We start from the raw sequence: 24,031 nt of genomic DNA on the forward strand, positions 1-24,031 counted from the left end.
TACAATTTTGTTGCCAAAACTTAAAAATTAATCAAGCAATTGGAATCAAATTTGGCATGGGAAGGTGTTTGGTACGACATATGTTTTAAAGATTGTTATAAAACCTTTCGCTTTGCAGAAAGGAGAGGGAAGAATTTATCATCCTATGGAACTAAATAACGTCGTATGAAATTCAATTCAATTTAGTAATTTTTGTCATTTTTGACAGAAATCAAAATTTGCCATTAATGTCATTATTTTAATATTTGTTTATTTCTTCATTTTTTGTCATTTTCAAATTTTGATTTTTTTTAAGTTTTTAAAATTTCTGTATTAATTGTCAATTCTGTCATTTTTGTATTTTCTGTATTTTGTTTCATATTTATGTTGTTCACTACGCAATTTTTTTTTTTATTTTTGTATTATTTTTACCTTTTTTGTGATTTTTTTCTTTTTTTGTGATTTTTGCCATTTTCGTTCTCTTTTTTTTATTTTTGTCATTTTTGTCAGTTTTGTAATTTGTGTCATTTTTGTCAATCTCCTCATTTTGTGACTTTGGTCATTCTAACAAATTTAAATTTTTTATTTAATTTTTAAAATTTTCGTAATATTTGTGTTTTTTTGAATTCTTGTTCACTTTGTAATTTTTTTATAACATGTAAATTTCTTTCGTTTTTTTTTTTTTTTTTTGAATGTTTTTCTTTTGTTTTGTCATTTTTGTCAGTTTTTTCATTTTTGTCACTTCTGTCATTTTTGTCACTTCTGTAATTTTTTTCATTTTTGTCATTTGTACTATTTTTGTCATTTTTGTCATTTTTGTCATTTTTGTCATTTTTGTCATTTTTGTCATTTTTGTCATTTTTGTCATTTTTGTCATTTTTGTCATTCTTGTCATTTTTGTCATTTTTGTCATTTTTGTCATTTTTGTCATTTTTGTCAATTTTGTCATTTTTGTCATTTTTGTCATTTTTGTCATTTTTGTCATTTTTGTCATTTTTGTCATTTTTGTCACTTTTGTCATTTTTGTCATTTTTGTCATTTTTGTAACTTTTTATTTTTTGTTATTTTTGTAATTTTTGTCATTTTTGTCATTTTTGTCATTCATGTCATTTTTGTCATTTTTGTCATTTTTGTCATTTTTGTCATTTTTGTCATTTTTGTCATTTTTGTCATTTTTGTCATTTTTGTCATTTTTGTCATTTTTGTAACTTTTTATTTTTTGTAATTTTTGTCATTTTCGTCATTTTTGTCATTTTTGTCATTTTTTTCATTTTTGCCGTTTTTGTGATTTTTGTCATTTTTGTCAATCCAGTCATTTTTGCCATTTTTGTCATTTTTGTCATTTTCGTCCTTTTGTCATTTTTGTCATTTTGTCATTTGTGTCATTTTTGTCATTTTTGTCATTTTTGTCATTTTTGTCATTTTTGTCATTTTTGTCATTTTTGTCATTTTTGTCATTTTTGTCATTTTTGTCATTTTTGTCATTTTTGTCATTTTTGTCATTTTTGTCATTTTTGTCATTTTTGTCATTTTTTTCATTTTTGTCATTTTTGTCATTTTTACCATTTTTGTCATTTTTGTCATTTTTGTCATTATTGTCATTTTTGTATTTTTTGTCATTTTTGTCAATTCAGTCAATTCAGTCATTTTTGCCATTTTTGTCATTTTTGTCATTTTTGTCATTTTTGTCATTTTTGTCATTTTTGTCATTTTTGTCATTTTTGTCATTTTTGTAACTTTTTATTTTTTGTTAATTTTGTCAATTTTGTCAATTTTGTCAATTTTGTCATTTTTGTCATTTTTGTCATTCATGTCATTTTTGTCATTTTTGTCATTTTTGTCATTTTTGTCATTTTTGTAACTTTTTATTTTTTGTAATTTTTGTCATTTTCGTCATTTTTGTCATTTTTGTCATTTTTTTCTTTTTTGCCGTTTTTGTGATTTTTGTCATTTTTGTCATTTTTGTCAATCCAGTCATTTTTGCCATTTTTGTCATTTTTGTCATTTTTGTCATTTTCGTCCTTTTGTCATTTTTGTCATTTTTGTCATTTTTGTCATTTTTGTCATTTTTGTCATTTTTGTCATTTTTGTCATTTTTGTCATTTTTGTCATTTTTGTCATTTTTGTCATTTTTGTCATTTTTGTCATTTTTGTCATTTTTGTCATTTTTGTCATTTTTGTCATTTTTGTCATTTTTTTTCATTTTTGTCATTTTTATCATTTTTGTCATTTTTGTCATTTTTGTCATTTTTGTCATTATTGTCATTTTTGTATTTTTTGTCATTTTTGTCAATTCAGTCATTTTTGCCATTTTTGTCATTTTTGCCGTTTTTGTGATTTTTGTCATTTTCGTCCTTTTGTCTTTTTTGTAATTTTTGTAATTTTTGTCATTTTTGTAATTTTTGTCATTTTTGTCACTTTTGTCATTTTTGTCATTTTTGTCATTTTTATCATTTTTGTCATTTTTGTCATTTTTGTCATTTTTGTATTTTTTGTCATTTTTGTCAATTCAGTCATTTTTGCCATTTTTGTCATTTTTGCCGTTTTTGTGATTTTTGTCATTTTCGTCCTTTTGTAATTTTTGTAATTTTTATCATTTTTGTCATTTTTGTCATTTTTGTATTTTTTGTCATTTTTGTCAATTCAGTCATTTTTGCCATTTTTGTCATTTTTGCCGTTTTTGTGATTTTTGTCATTTTCGTCCTTTTGTCTTTTTTGTCATTTTTGTCATTTTTGTCATTTTTGTCATTTTTGTCATTTTTGTCATTTTTGTCATTTTTGTCATTTTTGTCATTTTTGTCATTTTTGTCATTATTGTCATTATTGTCATTTTTGTCATTTTTTTCATTTTTGTATTTTTTGTCATTTTTGTCAATTCAGTCATTTTTGCCATTTTTGTCTTTTTTGCCGTTTTTGTGATTTTTGTCATTTTCGTCCTTTTGTCTTTTTTGTCATTTTGGTAATTTTTGTAATTTTTTTCATTTCTTCCTCAATTAAATCTCTAAATGTTTTACAGATAGAAATTGATTTAAGAGATTTATGTTTAATACATACTTTGGACTCGCAGAATTGTTCGACAACTCTGAAGAACACGCACCTGAAACGAAAAAAAAAGTTGAAACATAAATCAACAAGGTATTTCCAAAAGCAGTTAGCATATTTTGTTGTTCATGTGAAGAAAAACAATCATATTTTGATGTGATAACGCTATTCTAGTCTGGTTTTTTCTTTTTATTGAGTTTTAAATTTAGTCTGGTATTAAGAGAAAATAAAATAAGTTTGGCATCTGTATGAGTATTAGGAGTTTATAAATTTATCAATGAGTAACCTGCGCTCATTGAACAAATATTTGATTTTATCAATTCCTGGAACAGCTTGAATTAGTCATAAAATTCAGCGCTAAGCAATTGATTTGGATGACTCATAAGCTAAAACACAATGCAATGTTATAATCCTCTGATGATCATTGAGCAATTTAGCTAGTTCGTTCAAAGAAACACAACACCTACCCATCAATGGGTGGGCCATGTAGCATAACGTCCCCAACACCGACCTGAGTCACTTTACCAGCAAATCTGGGCTAAAATGTACTGAGATGTACGAGTTGTTACTACAGATTTACTCCAAACAAATTACAACTACCAACAGCGAAGGGGAGAGTTACTTATTAAAAGTACACCCAACATTGCGAATAATATGCCATCGTTTTGGTTCGCTGCCTTTTGGCGCAAAATAATCGACGCCAGCCAAATGGCACTTGCCAGCAGCAATGTAATGCTTTGGCGTTTTTATTAGCCTTAGAGCAATATGACAAACAAAAACGAATCCGAGGCACATGTTCAAATGTTTATCATTTACCTTTCAGGGAGGGAAATCTCCGCCTTCGGCAGACCGAATCACTTGTTGATTCGATATTTATGTCTGTGACTTACGGTAGTTGAAACTCTTTATGGATTTATATTTTCACAAAATTCCTCTTAAGTTTACTGTTGAGTAGGAATAAGATAGTTTTTGCGTCATTGTACCCTAACCTAAGTCATTTCTGCCAAAGCGCAGTATTGTGCCCAACTTTGAGGAAGCGATTTATCTCCCAGTCAGACACACAGAGAGGCACATCTTCACGAAAACTTCAGCGACCTAAAATAGCAAGCAGGTAAGCTACCGCTTCACTGCCGATGCAAAATGGTAAATATTTGTGCTCTGGTAAATAAGTTGACGGCGCGGCGGCGCATCGTTGCCTTATAAACCGTCAGTTCAGTAGCATAATTTCGATTGTCTACGTAGGTGGGCCTCATTTGTATGCCCATGATGATTCATCAGCCCAAGCTCATTAGAAGGTATAGTTTAATTCAGCACAACCCGGTAGCAGCTGGAATAAGTTTCAGTTGCATTGAGATCAGTTTTGGCAGTCACGCTACAGGCGTTATGAACTATATTGGAAGGTTGGAATAAGAAGTCGAAAGAGTTTGATTTGAGTTTCAGAAGTTTTAAGTCGTTTTGTCAAAGAACATTCGCACATTTTTTTTACGGTCGCCTTGTAGGTGGACTTTTTTACTGAGTAAAATATAATGTTCAGTGTGCCTTCATTCCGTTTAGAATAAAAATGCGCGCGTGTAGAAAAAATATCCAAAACAAATACTTTACAATTGTTTATTTGAACTTAACTCATACAATAGAAGGTTAATTTTTACATCTATGATGCAGAAATACGTACATAAGTACGTGTTTATTTTTCACTCTGTTTTGTCAAGTTGTCAATGTGATGAATACAGATGAACCTCAGCTAATTTACCTTCTTTCGTGATGAACTAGGCTTACCCAAATTGACCAATAAAGTAATTCCAAGTAAAGAAAGTAGAACATCTCAAATCAAGCCTAGTTACCACAGTCCATACCTGCCTTATGCTAAAAGAAGCATAGCCTTCAAGTATTCGGTACCCATCAACCTAAAATTCCTCTTACTCAAAAGAGAGAGAGAGGTCAGTACCAACCCAGTTCAATTATCCAGTTTTTCTTTTTCTATTTCTGCGACACACTTCGACACAACCTAGTTGGACAAATGGGAGACGAGAGCCCCGAAAAGCTAGGAAATAAAAAAAGACGGCCAGAATTTGCATTTCCGTCCATCCGGAGGTGATTCATGAGTGACTGACTGATTGCCTGCGATGGGTGACTCGTTAAAGACCGATCCACCGGATGGCGCCAATTTTCTCGAATAGGAGGAATTTTTTTTTCGGGCCCCAGAGCCCCGGAACAACTCGAAACGAGCAAACGGACCAAGACGATTGTTGATGGTTGTTTTTGCTGCTCTTTTTTTTCCTGTGTCTGATTGTCGATTCCTTGACACTTCGAGCTGGCTGAAGATCGGTAGAAGAAGCACATTTCGCTGTTTGTTTTATTGTCTCTAAAGGCTGTGACGAACGGAGGAAATTCGAAGAAAAAACTCCAGTCGAAAAATATGGTTTCTTTTGTTTTATTGTAAAGGTTTATTTATTTGTGCTGTTGTTGATGTTGGTTTTGCTTTTTTGGCTTAACGAAATGACTGTAAATCACCGGGCTGGAAAGAGGCCAGCGAACCTTTTTTTGCTCCTTCGTTTGGCTCAATTTGACACCGCGTGGAATTAACACTAACTACTATTCCGTCGAAGTTTCCACACTGTTGAAGCCTTCGTCCAATTCGGATGCGATCCATTCGTGAACCTGATCGACGCTGAAGCTGAGGAAGGATTCGTAGTCTCCCGGTTGGCAGAGTTTTCCAGGAAGAGAGGGTTGAACCTTGTTGGAGATCCCCAATAAACTCCAGCCTTCCGGTTTGTAGATGTAGAGGGGGGTTCCACGGGCCGAGTCCCGATAGTGGGTACCTGGTTGAGGAATGAGTTAGTGGTTTATAAGGTAGTATTATGATGTGAAAGAGTCCCTGAACATTCACCTCTAGTTTTGAGCTTGATGTTGTTATCGGAAATGGCCTTCGCCTTAACTGTCAACGTAAGTCCGTGACAGATCACTTCTTTTTCCAGCTGCAGCTTCACGATCTCGAATCCTCCCAAGCGATGTCGATGGCTTTGTTGAAGTACGTAAACATATCTACCATAAAGTAGATCCCATTCTTCCATCTCATAAGTGAAGCATATCGGCATTCCTTCCCACTCTTCATCGTCTTCGACCTTCAGTCGGACCAAGGCCAAATCTAACTCGTCATTGATCTTCACATTGCCAACACCAAACCTCCGGGATCCTTCAGTGTTCTGCTGCAATGCCACCAGTCCCACATGGCCAACCATTCCGGCTGTCTTCAGAACATTCCCGTGGGTATCTTTCAAACAATTGGCAGACGTGAGAACCCATCCTTCACCGTTCATCAGAACACCTTCGCAAATCCGACTAGGGGGATTAAGTTTCGAGCCTTGCCACCAGTAGATTCCCACCTGCCAGGGCCACTCGCCAGGTTCAATTTGCTCCCCCGGTACCACTGAATCGTTCCTAGATTGCCGAATTCCACACACGCACTGACCACTGGCTGCAGCCCCTAAACTAAGCCCCATTTCCACAAGAACAAAAATCGCTACCACCAACATCTTCCCATCCATCGCGCTACGAATCTCGAAATCGACTAAGCCAATCTACTTAAGAACGACACCCCAAGCACTAAACTCGACCCACCAGATTTGCCAAGCTTTTATAGAACCGAGATCCCATATCAATGCGGACACGAGACTCGGAACCTTCCCCTAGGACAACCATAACCAGACAACCTCGAATCGGTCCCAGATCATCACTTAGGCACACTACTCATCATTCCGTGAGTGATTTAGCTCAATTTGTTCCAATTACCTAATCTACACGGGACGGAACGAAGACTCGGGTGTGCGAAACGATTTCGCATCCAAGAAAACTGGAGATTAGATTCTGCCGCTCTAAAAATACTAACCAGCCAACTCAATTGAGCCGAGTAGTTCCCGGATCATCTTCTGGTACACAACAAACACTTGAATTCAAGGTCCAATTTACGACCGACGACGGCACCCTGAATTGGTAAATGATGCACCCCGCAAGTGACAATTGAGGCTGAATTAGGTTACGACTTCGCTTGAGTTGAGAAACCGACCCAACGCTCTCTGCCCGGGGATGATTGAGCGAGGTCATAAATTTAGACCGATTTCCGGGTAGACGATGGACTCGGATGAGCGCATTTACCAATTTCGGAGGGCGTCACGTGCATAATTTTGAAGAAGACAAAATCAGAAGTAAGAAGTTGACCATTGATAAACTACTTTTAGTAGTCGGCTATTGACACTGACAGTCAACTGTCAGAAGTCGAATGTCAGAAATCGATCGATTCTCAGAAGTCGATCGCCAAAAGTCGGTTTTTGAAGGTTTACTTTTGACGGTCAACTTTTTAACAGTCGATTTATGACAACCGACTTCTGACAATAGAATTATGTCGGTCATCTTCCAACAGTCGACTTCTTGCTATTGACCTCTGATGATCGACGTACGCCAGATGACTGCCAAACGTTAACTACTAACAGACGACTTCTGACAGCCGACTTTCAATAGACGACTTTTGACTTCTGACCTTCGCCTTCAGAAGTGTCAGTAGTCAACAGTTAGAAGCCGGCTGTGTGAAGTTGATTGCCAGAAGTCGACTGTCTGAAGTTCCTACCAAAAGTCTATAGTTGAAAAAAAAAACAGAAGTTGAGCATTAGCTTGATGTTAGAACACGACTGTTAGAAGTCAACTATCAAAAGTTGAAAGTTTATTGTCAAAAAAACACAATTGTTAGTAGTCGACTGTCAAAAGTTGACTGCCAATAATATATCCAAATTGTCCTGAGTTTAAGATCCTACCACAAATAAAGCCTGGTTCAAATTGGCCGTCAGAAATGCAAAACTTTCAACAGTCGACTTCTAAATATATAGGTCGATTTTTTACATTCGACTTTTGATAGTCTACTTTTGACAGCCGATTTCTGCTTATTTATTTCTGTTAGTTGATAACAGTCGACTTCTGAAAGTTGACTTCGACTGTTGAAAGTTGATTGTTAGTAATCAATTGTCAGAATCAGAAGTCCACTATTGATTAATACCAAATTTAGACAACTAGAAATCTATCATCAGAAGACCGCTGTTAGAAGTCATTAGTTTATGAAACCGACTGTTGGAAGTTGACTGTCAGATATCGACTGTCAGAGATTGGCTGCCAAGTGTCGATCATCAAAAGGTTAATATCGAGCATAAATCTCGACTGTTGGAATCGACCATCAGAAGTCGACTGTAAAAAGTCAACTGCCAGAAGTCATCTTTTGACAGCCGACTCCTGCTTATTGTCAACTTTCAACAGTCGCCTTCTGAAGGTTGACTTCTGACATCGTCTTTTAACAGTTGGTTTTCGTTTTCGCGTTTTTTCTACAGGTTACTATTAGAAGTCCGCTTCCAGAAGTCGACAGTAAAAAGTGTATTTTTGAAAGTTTATTGTTAGTAATCGATTGTCAGAAATCGACTGTTGATTATCAAATTTTGGTAATCAGAAATCGATCGTCAGGAGTCGAATATCAGAAGTCATTAGTTTATGAAACCGACTGTTGGAAGTTGACTGTCAGAGGTCGATGTCAGAAGTTAACTGCCAACTGTCGATCATCAGAAAGTAATTATCGAACATAAAATCTCGACTGTTGGAAATCGATCATCGAAAGGCCGCCATCAGAAGTCGATTATAAGAAGTCAGCAGCCAGAAGCCGACTTTAGATAGCCGACTTCTGTTTATTGATTTCTGATTATCTGAAAGTTGACTTCTAACTTCGTCTTCTGAAAGTTGGTTTTCGTCTTCCGCTTCCTTCCGAAACTTTCAACAGTCGACTTCTAACTATATAGGTAGATTTTTTACATTCGACTTTTGATAGTCTACTTTTGACAGCCGATTTCTGCTTATTGATTTCTGATTATCAACTAACAGTCGACTTCTAAAAGTTGACTTCGACTGTTGAAAGTTGATTGTTAGTAGACGATTGTCAGAAGTCCACTATTGATTATTACCGAATTTTGACTACTAGAAATCTATCATCAGAAGACTGCTGTTAGAAGTCATTAGTTTATGAAACCGACTGTTGGAAGTTGACTGTCAGATATCGACTGTTAGAGATTAACTGTCAACTGTCGATCCTCAGAAGGTTAATATCGAGCATAAAATTTCGACTGTTGGAATCGACCATCAAAAGCCGACTGTTAAAAATCCACCATCAGAGATCGACTGTAAAAAGTTAACTGCCAGATGTCGACTTTTGATAGCCGACTTCTGCTTATTGTCAAATTTCAACAGACGCCTTCTGAAGGTTGACTTCTAACATCGTCTTTTGACAGTCAGCGGTGTTTAAACTCGCCTCGGAAAGAATCATTCGGCTGATTTTTTCCGAGTTTAACTTGTTGTGTGCAGATTGATTTTATCTTCGTTCCAATCATGACGTGATTGCACACAAAACGAAGAGAACAGTTCCGAGTTGATGTTTTCCCCTCCTCGCAGGAATAAAATCACACCAATGAAACAACAGAACGAAGCAGTGATGTCAACCTTCCAGATTTTGTCTGGATCTTCCAGACTTTTTGGACTTTTGCCAGACATTTTTTTAGGTTTCCAGACTTCCAGACTTTTGGCATTTCTTCCAGACAATTCCAGACTTTTGTGGACATAAATTGTTCTAAGATTCTATGAAAATTCAATTTTGTCAGGGTGTAATATGGCAGGAAACAGGGTGGCCACCCATTCGGGAAATGCGGGAAAAAGACGGGATTTGGAATCCACCGGGAAAAATGCAGGAAAAAGCCGGAAATTTCTCCCGAAAAGTCTGGAATTTTTGGCTCGGTGAAAGTCTGTTCAATGAAGTTTGAACGAAAAAGGCGAAACAATTAAAAATTGATTCACAGTTGATCATCAATCTCTTTCCGATTGGCTTCGACCGATTTCTACCAGGTCGAAATGGATCCTCCTACCGTGTTGGATCGGTTTTGACTAGTTTTAACTTGCTTCATTGAACAACGGGAATAACCGTAACGAAATCGATAATCCAGTATGCTCGTTATACTCACTCGAGAGATGTCGAGTCCTATTAAAACAAAAAAAAGGAAAACAATCTGTTATAGAAACTATTGCAAATCGGAAGCGAGAGGCGGCCGAGGAGGCGAAACAATTGAAGCTTCTATCCGACGCTCATAGAGAGGAAGTATGATGGACGACAAAATTTGTACTCGGCCAACGGCCAAATACCGAATATTGACCTTTTAAACTTTTCGACCAAACGAATATTCGGTCGAATACTCCAGAGAATTTTCAATTATAAAACCAAGAGCGATTATTTCATTTTCCTTATATTTGTTCCATTGTAATACCCCTCATGTTTTGAATCGATCATTTCCAATCAGATGATATTACCATATGATGTATTACGAGGTCTTTTTCAGGTAGGGGTTTCTCTGATATTCAAAATGTCTCAAAGAATTGAAAGGACATTAGATGACTTGTCGCTGCTAGGGCTTTGGTTACCAAAGATATTTGGATCTTGTGAAATCTGGAACAAAACATGTCAAAGCAGGTGCTAAGCAATTTGAAATTGCTTATTTGATATTGAATAATATGAAGGTCGGATTTGAGCAAAATATCTTCAGAATAGTAGTTTCAAAGAACGATGATTTTTAACTTACATAAAAATACCATACTTTCCATCACCCGTTTATGGTCGGGCAATTCAGGACGATTTTTGAAAAAAAATTTAAAAACAAAGGCAAATCTTAGAAATCTAGGTCTAGGTAGGTGGATTTTTGTTTTGTTTCCTGTTTTACAAAATCGGGAATTTCATGTTAACATGCGGGAAAAAGTCGGGAAAAATGCGGGAAATCCAAAATGGATTTCGAGTGGCCACCCTGAGGAAATGATTAGTAGAACCTATGAACTATGAATTCAATAAGGGTTCGAAACCTTGGCAAATGCTTTGAGGATGTATGTTAAATTGGATGTATGTTAAACTGAGAGCATGTGACTGATATAGTGACAGAAAAATACTATTGTAACATTGAGATCTGGGGACCAAAAAAAAGGTCGCCACCTTCAAAACTTAGGTGTCCAGACATTTGCAGAAATTTCCAGACATTTTTTAAAAATCTTCCAGACTTTTCTAAAAAATAGTTGGCAACCCTGGAACGAAGCTTACCGTACACGAATGCTCACGAGCGATCGTTGCCCGACGGACCGAGTTTACATTCCTCGCACCCTTCTCTCGCTCGTTTCCCGTTCCCTTGTATCTATCACTTTTAGCCACGCCCCCATGCGTTGTCCGATTGATGTGTTCGGCTGCCGAACGAAAACGATTTTTTCTTTAATTCGCAGAACTGTTCGTTTGCTTCGCTGATGTTTCCCCCGATTGCTGTTTACTCCTGCCGAGTTTACCCGAAGCTTACTTCCTGATGCTTTCCGAGTTGAACTTTAGATAGCATCATTGCAGATTGAGCTTAACGAAATAAAATCGTTCTGCAAAGAAGGGCAAAGTGCGAGTATGTAGACTCGCGATTTTAACATCTCTGTTGACAGTTGGTTTTCGTCTTTTCATTTTTTTTTCTAAAGGTTACTATTAGAAGTCAGCTTCCAGAAGTCGACAGTAAAAAGTGGATTTTTGAAAGTTGATTGTTAGTAGTCGATTGTCAGAAGTCGACTATTGATTATCAAATTTCGTCAATCAGAAATCGATCGTCAGAAGTCGAATATCAGAAGTCGAATATCAGAAGTCGAATATGAGAAGTCATTAGTTTATGAAACCGACTGTTGGAAGTTGACAATCGGAAGTCGACTGTCAGAAGTTAACTGCCAACTGTCGATCATCAGAAGGTAATTATCGAACATAAAATCTCGACTGTTGGAAATCGATCATCGAAAGTCGACTGTTAAAAGTCCACCATCAGGAATCGACTGTAAGAAGTCAGCTGCCAGAAGTCGATTTTTTATATCCGACTTCCGTTGATTGATTTCTGAATATCAACTTTCAACAGTCGACTTCTGAAAGTTGGCTTCCAATATCGTCTTCTGACAGTTGGATTTCCTGATGTCGACAGTTAAAAGTCGACTGTTGAAAGTTGATTGTTAGTAGACGATTGTCAGAAGTCCACTATTGATTGCTACAAAATTTTGACAACTAGAAATCGATCATCAGAAGACCGCTATTAGAAGTCACAAGTTTATGAAACCGACTGTTGGAAGTTGACTGTCAGATATCGACTGTCAGAGGTTGACTGCCAAGTGTCGATCATCAGAAGATTCAGATCATAAAATCTCGACTGTTCGAATCGACCATCAAAAGCCGACTGTTAAAAGTCCACCATCAGAGGTTGACTGTAAAAAGTCAACTGCCAGATGTCGACTTTTGATAGCCGACTTCTGCTTATTGATGTCTGATTATGAACTTTCAACAGTCGAATTCTGAAAGTTGACTTAACTTAATCTTACTCTAACAAAAGACTTAATCGTCTTTTGACAGTTGATTTTCGCCTTCCCGCTTTTTCGAAGGTGGCCATCGGAAGTGCCCTTCCAGAAGTCGACAGTAAAAAGTCGACTGTTGAAAGAAGATTGTCAGTAATCGATTATCAGAATTCAACTATTGATTATTATCAAATTTTGACAATCAGAAATCGATCGTCAGAAGTCGAATATCAGAAGTCAACAGTTTATAAAATCGACCGTTGAAAGTTGACTGTCAAAAGTCGGCTGTCAGAAGTCGGCTGTCAGAAATTAACGGGCAAGTGTCGATCATCAAAAGTTAATTATCGATCATGAAATGTCGACTGTTGGGCATCGACCATCAAAAGTCCACCATCGGAAGTCGACTGTAAAAAGTCAGCTGCCAAAAGTCGACTTTTGATAGCCGACTTCTGTTTATTGATTTCTGATTATCAACTTTCAATAGTCGCCTTCTGAAAGTTGACTTCTAACATCGTCTTCTGAGAGTTGGTTTTCGCCTTGCGATCTTTCGAAGGATATCGACAGTAAAATGTCGTCTGTTGAAAGTTGATTGTTAGTTGTCTGAATCGAATATTGGTTATCAAATTTCGACAATCAGAAGTCGACTGTTAGAAGTTCACTGTCAAATGTCGATCATTGGGAGGTAATTATTGATCATAAAAGGTCGACTGTTGGAAAACGACCTTCACAAGTCGACTGTCAATAGTCCACCGTCAGAAGTGGACTGTAAGAAGTCAACTGCCAGATGTCGAAATTGAAAGATTTAAACAAGTAAAAAATCTTCAAATTTATTATCATATCGCTTATCCGGAACTAACCGCAAGATGTCGACTGGCAAAAGTGGACCATCAGAAGCCAAAAGTTGCAAGCTGCTAAGTGTCGATCCTCAAAAGAGAACTATCGATCATCAAATGTTGACTGTCAGAAGTCAACTGTCAAGAGTCGAACATCAGAAGTCGACTGTAAGAATACATTTTCAAGAAATCGACCAGAAAAAGTCGTCTGTAGTATTGTCAGAAGTCCAACATAAAAATTAAACGATTGAAACGAAAAAATGAACAAAAATGATTAAATTTGATATCAAAAATCAAAAGTCGCCTGTTTTTTGACTTTCTGAAGATGATTTCCAGAACCTGTCTTTTTAAAATAAAATGTTAGAAGTCAAGAACCAGCAGTCTGGTATGTTTGGTATGTTAGGTAAGACAGTTTTTAGAAATCCAGGGCTTAGAAATCCGATATTAGAAATCAGAAATTATGTCATCTCATAAGCCAGAAATTGGGAGTTAAATGTCAAAAGTCAGAGTTTGAAAGTCGGATGATTTTTAAGGTCAGAAAAAACAAATCATCTATCGTTATCTATCATCAGTCATCAGATGTCAGAAGGTCAGTCAGAAGTCAGAAGTAAAAAACTCAATGTCAAAAGCCAGAAATCAGACAGTTAAATGCTCTTAGAGGTCAGAAGTGAAAAATCATTAATCGAAAGACCTCTGTCAAAAGTCGTCTGTATGAAGTCGACTGTAATATGTCGACTGTGAGAAGTCGACTATAGACAGCCAACTATTCGGAGTCGACAGCCAACTATGTCAAAAATCGATTGACTGAGACATAGTCGACAGAAGTCTTTTGCCAAAGGCTTCTCCCCAGAAAACGACTGTCAGATGTCGTATTTCGAAACTTTGCTGTGTTCCTAAGTAGTTAGAAACTAAAAGTCAAAAGTCGTGTTGTTAAAGTTCTAAATCAAAAACGAAAAAAATATTATGAGTTTTTGTTCAGAACTCAAAATTCGTCTGTTAAAAGTCGACTATCTGAAATCGACTTTCAAAAGCTGGCGGTCAACTATCGGAAGTCGACTAAAAGTTTCTCAAAAGTGAACTATCAGTTGTCGGAAGCCAAAAGTCACAAATCTGAGGTCGGAAATAAGTGAATTCGAATTCAGAATTCGACATTAAGAGGTCGGCGGTCAGATGTCTATAGAATGAATTTAAAGCTCGGAAGTTCGAGGTTGGAAATCGATTTTTGAAAAAAAAAACTTATAATTAACATATAATAAATTCAATGGTTGGATGAGGTTAAAACAAAAAACGTTCACACTAAAATTTGAATCAGGAACCAGGAACATGTCTCAGACAGTTCAAAATTCAGTTCCAGCATTGTCTCTAATAAATCATCAATGAATCAGCTGACTCTGCTCGAATATCGTCACACAAAGTCGAACCAAGAACCTGTAGCAGCCAGCCAGCCAACCAACAACAATCAACGAAGCAGAAATCCATTCAAAAGCACGTTCAACATCCAACCAACAACAACAATCGCTTTGCTGCTGTTGCTATTGGACAATTTACAAACACAGCTCGTTTCGATTTTATTCATATTTGTTGGTGGGCCTATCTGCATTGAACGAGAGAATTGGCAGAATGAAACAGAAAAAAAACTTGTTTGCTTCAGCTTTGTCGATGAACGATTTCGACTTGGGCGAGTTAATCCAATCATGAGGGTTCATTAGGCTTATGAATTGAGTTCATTCTTTGAATTATTGTTCATTCGCTGTTTATTTCCAATTGATAGTTGGAAGAGAAGGAGAGAGAAAACAATTACGAAAGTCACACAGAAGTTTGATTTATTGAATCAGAAGCAGTTAATAATCAAAACTTAGTCATCGGAAATCAGAAGCCACAAATCGAAATCGGAAATCAATAGTCAATAAAAAAAAGTCTAGTCAGAAAGTTGAAGTCCGAGACTAGCAAGAGAAAGATGGAAGTCGAAAATATAAACTGCATGAATGAATTACGATGAACAACGTTTGACCGGATCCACATCATAAATTTGATACAGGTTTAGATCAAACCGTGGGAAAATATCAAAGATTTCTGAAGAAATTGAACCCTTTCGATCCCACCCGGGGGCTGCTGTGGCCGTGAGTCTTCCTGGAAGGCTAATGAATCTTAGAATTTGAACCTTTCTGTGTAGATGATTCATTCCGTTCGCGGAAAACATTTGTGACTTTTAACCTCCAAATTTTAATATCTGATGAAACACTTTTGGCATTCCTCAATATAACTTTCGACTTTTTGTTTATCCTAAATTTTGACTCCCAACTTCCAACTACTGACTTCTGATTTATGATTTCTGACTTTTGCTTTCCGAATTCCGAAGTCTTATTTTTGACTTCTGACTACTGAAGTTTGATTTTTGCTACTGATTTTTTCAGTGTGTTTTATGAATTGACTTTTTCATACACTTCTAATAATTTTGGCCATGTTGATAATTTAACAATTTGAACATTTCGACATTTCTAACAATTTTAACAAATTTTTGTTTTTTACAATCCTTACGACTATTTTTGAAGGTTTCCCAAGAAATCGAATTTGGAGGCTGCCCAGACCATAAGTCTTCTCGGAAGGCATAAATCTGTGGTCGGAAACCTTTGGATTTACTTCTTTCTACTAAGATGACTCAACACGATCAACCAAAGGCATACAAGGAAATACCTTATTTTTGTTATTGTTAATGATTTTTATTTCTTCAGATTTTAATCTTACATTTGTTTTCGACTACTAATTTACAGCTTCTGAATGCTGGTTTCTCAAATCTGGTTTTTGGTTTTATTTATTTGACTTCTAACTTTTAATTTCCCACTTTTGAATTCAGTAGTCACTTTCCTTATTGTCGATTTTTGTCTTCTGAAATTCTGATGGAAAACAACAACTCTTTCAAGTTTGTTGTTTCGGATATTCATACTATGTGCTTTTAAAAAGATGTCTGTGCTTCTGAGTCTTCAAATCTGTCTTGGATTCGGAATTATCTTTCTTTGAAAGTTTCGATGACGTCTATTCTCTTATTTTTAAATCTAATTTTAAATATAAATATTGATATTGAAATTTGACCTGAAATCAACATTTGAATTTCAAAAGTAAATTCTCATTCCGATTAATTTTAGTTTATTGATTAGACTCAATAGATTTTAGTTTTATATGTATGTTTAATATGCAATTTGTCATTTAAAATGTAATCAAAGACCAATTAAGACTCTCTGAAATCTGATTCTACATTTTTAAAATCACAGACGTAATTTAAACCAAAGACGTGATCCGAGAAGTTAATTGAGAATTGAAATATAGAATAGGGGTTAAAATTGTAGAGTTTTTTTTCATCTTTCGGAATTTGTTTGGAAGTCTAGCGGAGATAATATTTGCTGTGTGTATTTAAACTTATGAAAAGAACTTGACTTTGTTAAATTTTGGTTTCAAATTTTCTAATTAGTATTTTTTTTGACTTTGATATGAATACCAGCTAGACTGACTCCAAGAGTGTCAGAATTTTTTCATATTTTACTTACAATTCATTTTTTTTTTTGTTTTCTCTTCAATTAGGTAAACATCGAAATGTTTTTGAAACTCTGCAATACAATTTTGAAGCTGTTGATTTTTTTTCTAAAACTTTTTTTTCAATTTTTCTTCCATTTTCCCTCGAGTTTTTTTATGTTACTTGAATTTTGGCCAGATTTTGACTGGATTCCCAAGTAATCAAAAGGCACAAATTGACTTCAAAAGTAGAATTCAAAGTTCACATTTCGCTGAGTAAAATGAACTCGAGAGAATTGAAAACATTTGCCCGCATGGAACTTTTTTTTTCGAACTCTATACGAACTCAAAAAGTCCAAAATAAATAAAAGTACCAAAATCTTTTTTTTTTTGTTTATCTTACTTAGTACAATTAATCGTTTTTTTTTTTGTCCAAACTTTGATAATTGAAAATCAATTAAAAACAGTTCTAGATGCATCGAATTTTATGCTGATTTTGTATGCAAGCCCATCGTCTTGAAAATAAAAAACGTCACCCATCATCTTTTCAAAACACATCTTACCTGAGTGTTTTATTTTTTCAATGTCACATTAAAAATGCATGAGTTTTATAGTTTTACCTATGAGTTTTATATGGGACCGTTTCAGTAGTGCAAAAGTATTATGCAGATTTTGTATGGCAGCCCCCACTCCTAAAATAAGGTTGCCAAATTACCCGGTTTTATCCGGGTTTGCCCGGATACTTAATAATTTGGGAACAGTCCTGCCCGGCCCGGTTGCCCGGATTTCATTGAAAAATGTCTGGATCTTATCCGTATTTATTCACTTTATTTTGCAAATAAAAAAAACGAATTGAGTTTTTAAAAATTTGCACGTTTGCCTCCAAAACGAAATTATTGAGAAACATTTATAAAAATAATTATGAAAGTTTTTTTGGAAGCCTAAAAAGGAAGGAAGGATTCCAACAATTTGATGAAAAAAAATTTCTCTTGATTTTAGTTCAAAAATTTCCGGGTATGACCAAATTTTCCCGGGTATTGTCTAGATTCTTGGTCGTCAATTTTGAAATCAAACGCTCGGCTACGTGCTGAAAAAATGCTGGCAACCTTATCCTAAAAATATAACGGTCTTCAAACTACTATACAAATCATCTTAGGCCAGTGGTTGGCAACCTTATGAGTCAGAAGAGTCGAAAATTACAATTTTTCAAAATTTCAATGTTCGAAAGAGCCACATTTGTTAGTTGCAATTAAATGTATTTGTAAAACTTCTAAATTTTTCGAATCCGAATTTCGATAAAAAAAAGCCTAAATAACACAAGATTTTCATGCTTTGTCTCCAGCAGCTCTTGTTTTTGAAAACCAAGGGTTGATTCAAAAGAGAACTTTTTCTGCAGCAATACTGTAAAATTTTATTTTGTTTTTCAAATTGAAGCTTCAAAATCAAAAATCAGCATGCACTAAAATCTCAATTGACTTTTCTTACTGTTCTTTGCCCTTATTCAGTTTAAAATGAAAATTTGATGAAATTTGTGAGCGTTTTGTAACAAATTATATTTTTTTATATTTATAAGCATAGATCATAACTTACTCTGGTCATCCACAGATTTGCTAAAATATTAGAATCTTCAATATAAGGGACTCAGAAATATTTTGTGAAACCAAAATATTTAGTAAAATATATTTTGAGGAAAAGTTATGGATGAATTCTTTCAATAAAATACATATTACAATACTGTTTTGTGTTTTGTTTGAGAAAAATCATATGAAGCTTGCGGTTTTCTTTCGTAAAATTTGGAAAACTAATATAAAAAACCAAGAAAATATTTGTATATACAAACCCCGTTCGTTTTTGGTAACATTCGATTTTGGCAACATTCGATTTTGGCAACATCCGATTTTGGCACATGTGCCAAAATCGAACTGTTCTTAAAAGCGACATTACCTTTTAGTTTTTTCTATAACAGGACCAACATAATTTGGACAAACACAAAAAAAAACGTTTTTACGTTCAAAAATGGTGATAGAATACAACAACAAAAACAAAAGTTTTAAAAAAAATTATAAAGTACTCAAAAATTACAAAAATATGGAAAATAAAAAAAAATTAAAAAACAAATACAAACAAAAGACTAAATATGACAAAACAACTAAAAAATGATGAAGAATGACGAAAACAGCAAAAATGTCAAAAAAAACTAAGATTATAAACAAAACAAAAATATTTCAAAATGCATCAAAAACATGAGAATAAAAACTTTTAAAATTCTTAAAATGGTCGGAAAGTGACTTAAAATAACGTTAATGATACTAAAAAGCGTTATTTTGTTAAAATAGGAGAAAAAAAAATTCAGAATAAAAACCGTTCGAAAAGTTCGGGCATGTTGCCAAAAACGAACGAAGTCTGTACCTTTTTCGCCTGTGAACTTAAATTCTCAACTTTTGTTTTTGGATTCTAAAGTTCTTTACATTTAAATTGCAACAAAAAAGTCTTTAAATTTTCAGAAGAGTATTTATAGAGCCCCACAATAGACACCAAAGAGTCTTAAAAGAGTCTTGAAAGAGTCTTAATTTATGGCTCTAAAGAGTTGGAAGCTAGTTTGAAAAGAACAAAGTTTTGAAAACATCAAAAGATTTAAAAATAAAAAGGTTAAAAAATCTTCAAAAAATGGGTTTAAATAAGTTCAATCTTCTCTGGGAAAGTTAAAAAAGAGCCTCTAAAAATTCCTTAAAGAGTCTCAAAAATTCCGAAAAGAGTCTTTTAGGGACAAATAAACAAACAAAACATCCGAAAAGAGTCTCAGAACAGTCGTAAAAGTGTCTCCAAATTACCTTAAAGAATCTTGAAGAGTCCTCAAGAGTCCTGAAAGAACAGTCAAAGAGATTCAGAAGAGTTTCGAAACATCCCCAAAACAGTCTGAAAAATCTCAAAACAATTTTGTAAAAATTTAATATAGTGTCTAAATTGTCCTCTGAAAATAGCTTTATAACAAGCTTAAAAGTGTCAAATAAAGTAGAAAAAAAACTCTAAAGAGCCTCAAAAACGGCTCCAGAGAGCCTCTTAATTCCCTCAGAAAGTCTCAAGAAGTCCTAAAGAGTAATAAATCAATTTAAAAACAGTCTCAGACCAATTTCACGAGTCCTAAAAAGCCCCAATGAGTTTGGTAAAAAGTTCAAAAGAACCTCAAGAGTCCTAAAAAAGCGTCTAATAGCTTTGAAAAGAGCTTCTCAAGGTGGTTCTTAGAACAGTCTACAAAGAGTATCCAATAAACCTTAAAATAATTTTGATATTGTCTCAAAAGAGTCTGAAACGTATAGAAGCTCAGGAAAGTTCCTTATGAGTTTTTTTTTTAATTTGAAAAACTATTGTACATTTCTGATTTCTGGTTGAATGATTTATTTTCTATCTTGTCGTACTGTTTGTTTTCAAACTTAAATTTGATAGCCATACTTGTTATTTTAATTTAAAACAGCAAAAAATTGTTTAAGGTTTTCCACAGGGTAAGGCTTATTGGTTTGAATAGCACAGTTTAAAGGAGGTATACATTTGATTGAAATATTATTTGAAATTGACGTTCAATTCATTGCGGTAAATCAGTTTGTCATTTTTAATCTTGCATGTATTTTTAATTTAATAAACATCTTATTAAAATTGTTTGAGTTTTGTAGTGTTTTCTATTAATTTTATATAGGAGCCTCCTGTTCCAAAATGAGAGGTAATTTCTCTTTCATAAATTAACTTTTGTGTCAAATCATGCTGGTGAACCTATTTTTAAGAAAATTACCTGAGTCCTGTTTAAATTGTGTCACAGTTGAGGTGCGTTTTGTATGAGAGTACCATTTCTCTAAAGACGAAGGGCCTTCAAACTGTCAATTCTCGGCCCAAAAAATTCTCGGATATCAAACTTCACGTCATTCATGGATGTGTACAAAATTTGACCAAAATCGCTTAAATTTTCTTCGAGTTGTGTCGTATTTCACTTTGATTTCGCATGGGAACCTCATTATTTAAAAGTGACTTCAGCCATTGAGTAGAACAAATTATTTAAATTAATGGAAAAATTCAAGTTGAATCCAATAATTTTTTCTTTGAAGTTTAGATTCTAACATGAAAATTCTGTCCATTGTTCATATTTGAATCTTAAACCACTGACCATACTGACTGGACACTCGATTTCGTTTTCTGGAAAAATTTTCCAACAGTACGCAATATCGATTCCAGAGTGCGCATCAATCGATTTGAAGAAATGCTATCCCAGTTATGAAATGCCACCCAACTTTAAAAAAAAACAGGCAATTTCTACGATAAAATCGGGCTAATCGGGTACATTTTTTCCTACAAGGCATTTTTTGTCACATTTTTCAGGTTCGCCACCTACCGTCGGTATTGCGAACCTACAAAATCTTTAAAAAATTAGACAGAAAATGGTTGAATTTTTGTTCTAAGTGTCATCACACTGTCATGTCATTGTGATCAGTGCTTTGAAATCTGAATCTGACACCTGAATTTTAATTACTGAGGATACCAATTTTCTAGATTTTTTACTGAGGATACCAATTTTCTAGATTTTTTACTGAGGATACCAATTTTCTAGATTTTCGATTTTCCTAAGATCTGTCTAATTTGAAGATCTGAAGTCTTATGAGCTTTTGTCCAGTAAAAACCGTTATTTAATTCAAAAAGATTCATAAATGAACGGACTGTATCATTTATAATTTTTTTTTAAAATTAAATAACGGTTTTTACTGGACAAAAGCTGATAAGACTCCAGATCTTTAAATTCAATAAATAGTCCATTGGTCTTTTTTCGATTCCATATGGAATCTCTACTTCGTCGAAAGACACCCTTTGTGCCTCAACTTTCAATTGAATGGTTTCGTTCGGTTTTATCTTCCATCAAATGAAATGAGAGCTTACACAAAGCTTCATTTACAATTCCACATAAAACAGCTGGCGAAAGCCATAAAGCTCCGATTGAAACCTAACAATTCTAATCAATCCTTTTATCTATCGAACAACGTAAACATTCGAAAACAAAACCCAACAAAGACTTTCCCAGTCCCAGTTGGATGGGGTATAAGCTCGTTGAGGAATTCACATCAAACTTCCGCATACTCACCTTTAAAAAAATATCATAAAGTTCAGCTCCGAGTCCGTGTGGTTTTGATACTCCAGATTCCCACAAACTGCTTCAAAACAGTAGTTTGCCACCGATCTTCAGAAGGAACACAAAGCTTCAAAAAACTTAGCACAGCACACACCACAAAATCACTTCGCTCAAGTTGTGTGATTCATGCACTGAAATTCCGACTGACTCGTCGTAGACGAAAATACGAAAAAAAAAAAACAAAAATAACACCACTCTTCTTGTGTAAGGTTTTCACGATGCTGATTTTTTTAACTTCGTTTTGGCAGTATGTTAGTGTTGATAGACTCTACACTTTTTTTCGTCGTCGTTGTTGTTGTTTGGTTCCACTGCTACTTTTTTGGGGTACCTTCACTTTTTAACACTTTTTTTTGCTTATGTTGTATTTCAAAGTCCGTTTTAAAGTTTAAGCACCTTTGTTGTTTTTATTTGCGTTCCTGCGAAAAATTCTTGCACTTTTTTTCGTTAAAACTTAGACAAATTGAACTGTTTTCGTATCACTGAAGAAAAAATGGAAAATTAAATTAGTAAAATATTCATGAAAAAGTATTTAAAATAGAAACACTTTTAGCTGCTATAGCTCGCTTGATTTGGACTCGCAATTTATCCTGTCAACGTCAATTGTGTTCCACTGAGAGTAATTCTGAATGCAATGCACCAATTAAAGTCACTGGTTTCAATTGATGCACAATGATCATATGAACTACACCGACTGATCGGCAGAAGGTTCGTCGCTTAGCTGAGCTTCAGTCTTACAAATTGGGAAGGATCGTTGTAAGCCATTTATGGATCGACTGGGTCAACAAGTTCCATTTCCTTGAAAATCTGCGTTTTTGATTCGCCTTGATCCTTAGGATTTACTCGCGTCGATGTTTGGTGTGTCAAACGAACGAGTCCTGACCGAGTTTTTTCGATGTTGTCGTCGCCTACTTTGCTTGATTTGTATCCAGGTCATTCGAACGAACCGAAACGGTGTCAGTTGCGAAAACCCATCACCCCAAAAAAGGCTCCCATTTCACCTCGTTCTCAAACAACTCAGAATACACGCTTTGTGCTAAAATAAAGTTTCACCGTACTCCTCCGAGATGATTATTGGACACTTGGACACGGTAGAGAGAAACATAATAAAACCACCCTTCACACGCAAACAGCGACACAACTTAACCCGCCCCTCAGATGTCTACCGTTTATTCCTGTTCGCACGACGTAGTCTGTCTTCACCGTGTCCACCAACAGATAGCGGCAACTACCCACACACATCCAGCGTAAATCCAGCGAATCTAATCCCAGATCTTCAACGCGTACTACGACGATACACGACAATCCAAGGCACCTCCGCGCTAAATCCACATTAGCTCACATACACGCAGAAACCACTGGCGAGGGGATATCCACGGCAGCAGAAGAGCTACAAAACAACTTAGCTCGGGCGCACAAGCCTCCTTAGTTCACAACTTCCACCCAATATTATTTATTGCAACACTACCGCAACAGCAGTGCGCGAATAATAATAATAGTTAGGCCATCTAAGTTGGCCAGCAAGTCCCCAGCAGAACAGTTCGAGAAACCCTTTAGCCCCAAATAAAGAAAAACAACAGCAACACACCACAATCACCAAGGCAACGGAACTTGGGCCTAAACACACAGCAGAGCAGAGGTTGCACGGACGGAAACCTCCCCCTTTGACACAACACGCCGGACGAGAAACTCTACGACGATGGACGACGACGACGACGATAAAACACAACCGTTCGCGGCGACCGTTCGAGCGGGTTTGCTACCCAAGTTGCGGAGAGTCCTCCGTACGACTGCACCTTCTACGATTAAACTGACTAACTTCTGCTTTTGCTGCTACAGTGGAATGTGACGTAGTTTTCTCGAATGCGGGGGATTTCCCCGGTTGGATCGGACTCTCGCTCGCTCAGTCGTTCGTCGCTCTTTGACGACGACGAGGTGCCTTTGGTCAATGCAAATGGTCAATCGCTGGAGCAGAGCAGATCAGTTGAGGAAACCTAGGGAACTTGGAGAGGATTTTTCCCGGGTTTCGCTTGTTTCGCTCACCAGCCGAGTAATAAACTGAATGATCAAAGAGCGAAGGCGAAAGGCGAAA

General features: G+C 35.5%; 2 protein-coding genes across 3 annotated transcripts in view; both read right to left on the minus strand.

The window, feature by feature from the left end:
* Positions 1–23,728, minus strand: part of LOC129750772 (titin homolog) — a 161,784-nt gene extending 138,056 nt beyond the window's left edge. For both annotated transcript variants that reach the window (XM_055745801.1, XM_055745800.1), the window contains exons 1-2: positions 23,528–23,728; positions 21,895–22,421 (exon numbers count right to left, since the gene is read on the minus strand). The gene's annotated coding sequence lies outside the window, so the exon portion shown is untranslated. The remainder of the gene's footprint in view (positions 1–21,894; positions 22,422–23,527) is intronic.
* On the minus strand, positions 5,455–6,722 carry LOC129750779 (serine protease 28-like). Its single transcript, XM_055745822.1, has 2 exons — positions 5,909–6,722; positions 5,455–5,840 (listed from the first exon to the last, which is right to left on the minus strand). Exons 1-2 carry the CDS (start codon positions 6,564–6,566, stop codon positions 5,614–5,616), a joined length of 885 nt encoding a protein of 294 aa, XP_055601797.1. The 5' UTR covers positions 6,567–6,722; the 3' UTR covers positions 5,455–5,613.
* Positions 23,729–24,031: the final 303 nt, after the last annotated feature.

This window comes from Uranotaenia lowii, chromosome 3 (assembly GCF_029784155.1).
Source record: "Uranotaenia lowii strain MFRU-FL chromosome 3, ASM2978415v1, whole genome shotgun sequence".
NCBI classification, from domain to species: Eukaryota; Metazoa; Arthropoda; class Insecta; order Diptera; family Culicidae; genus Uranotaenia; species Uranotaenia lowii.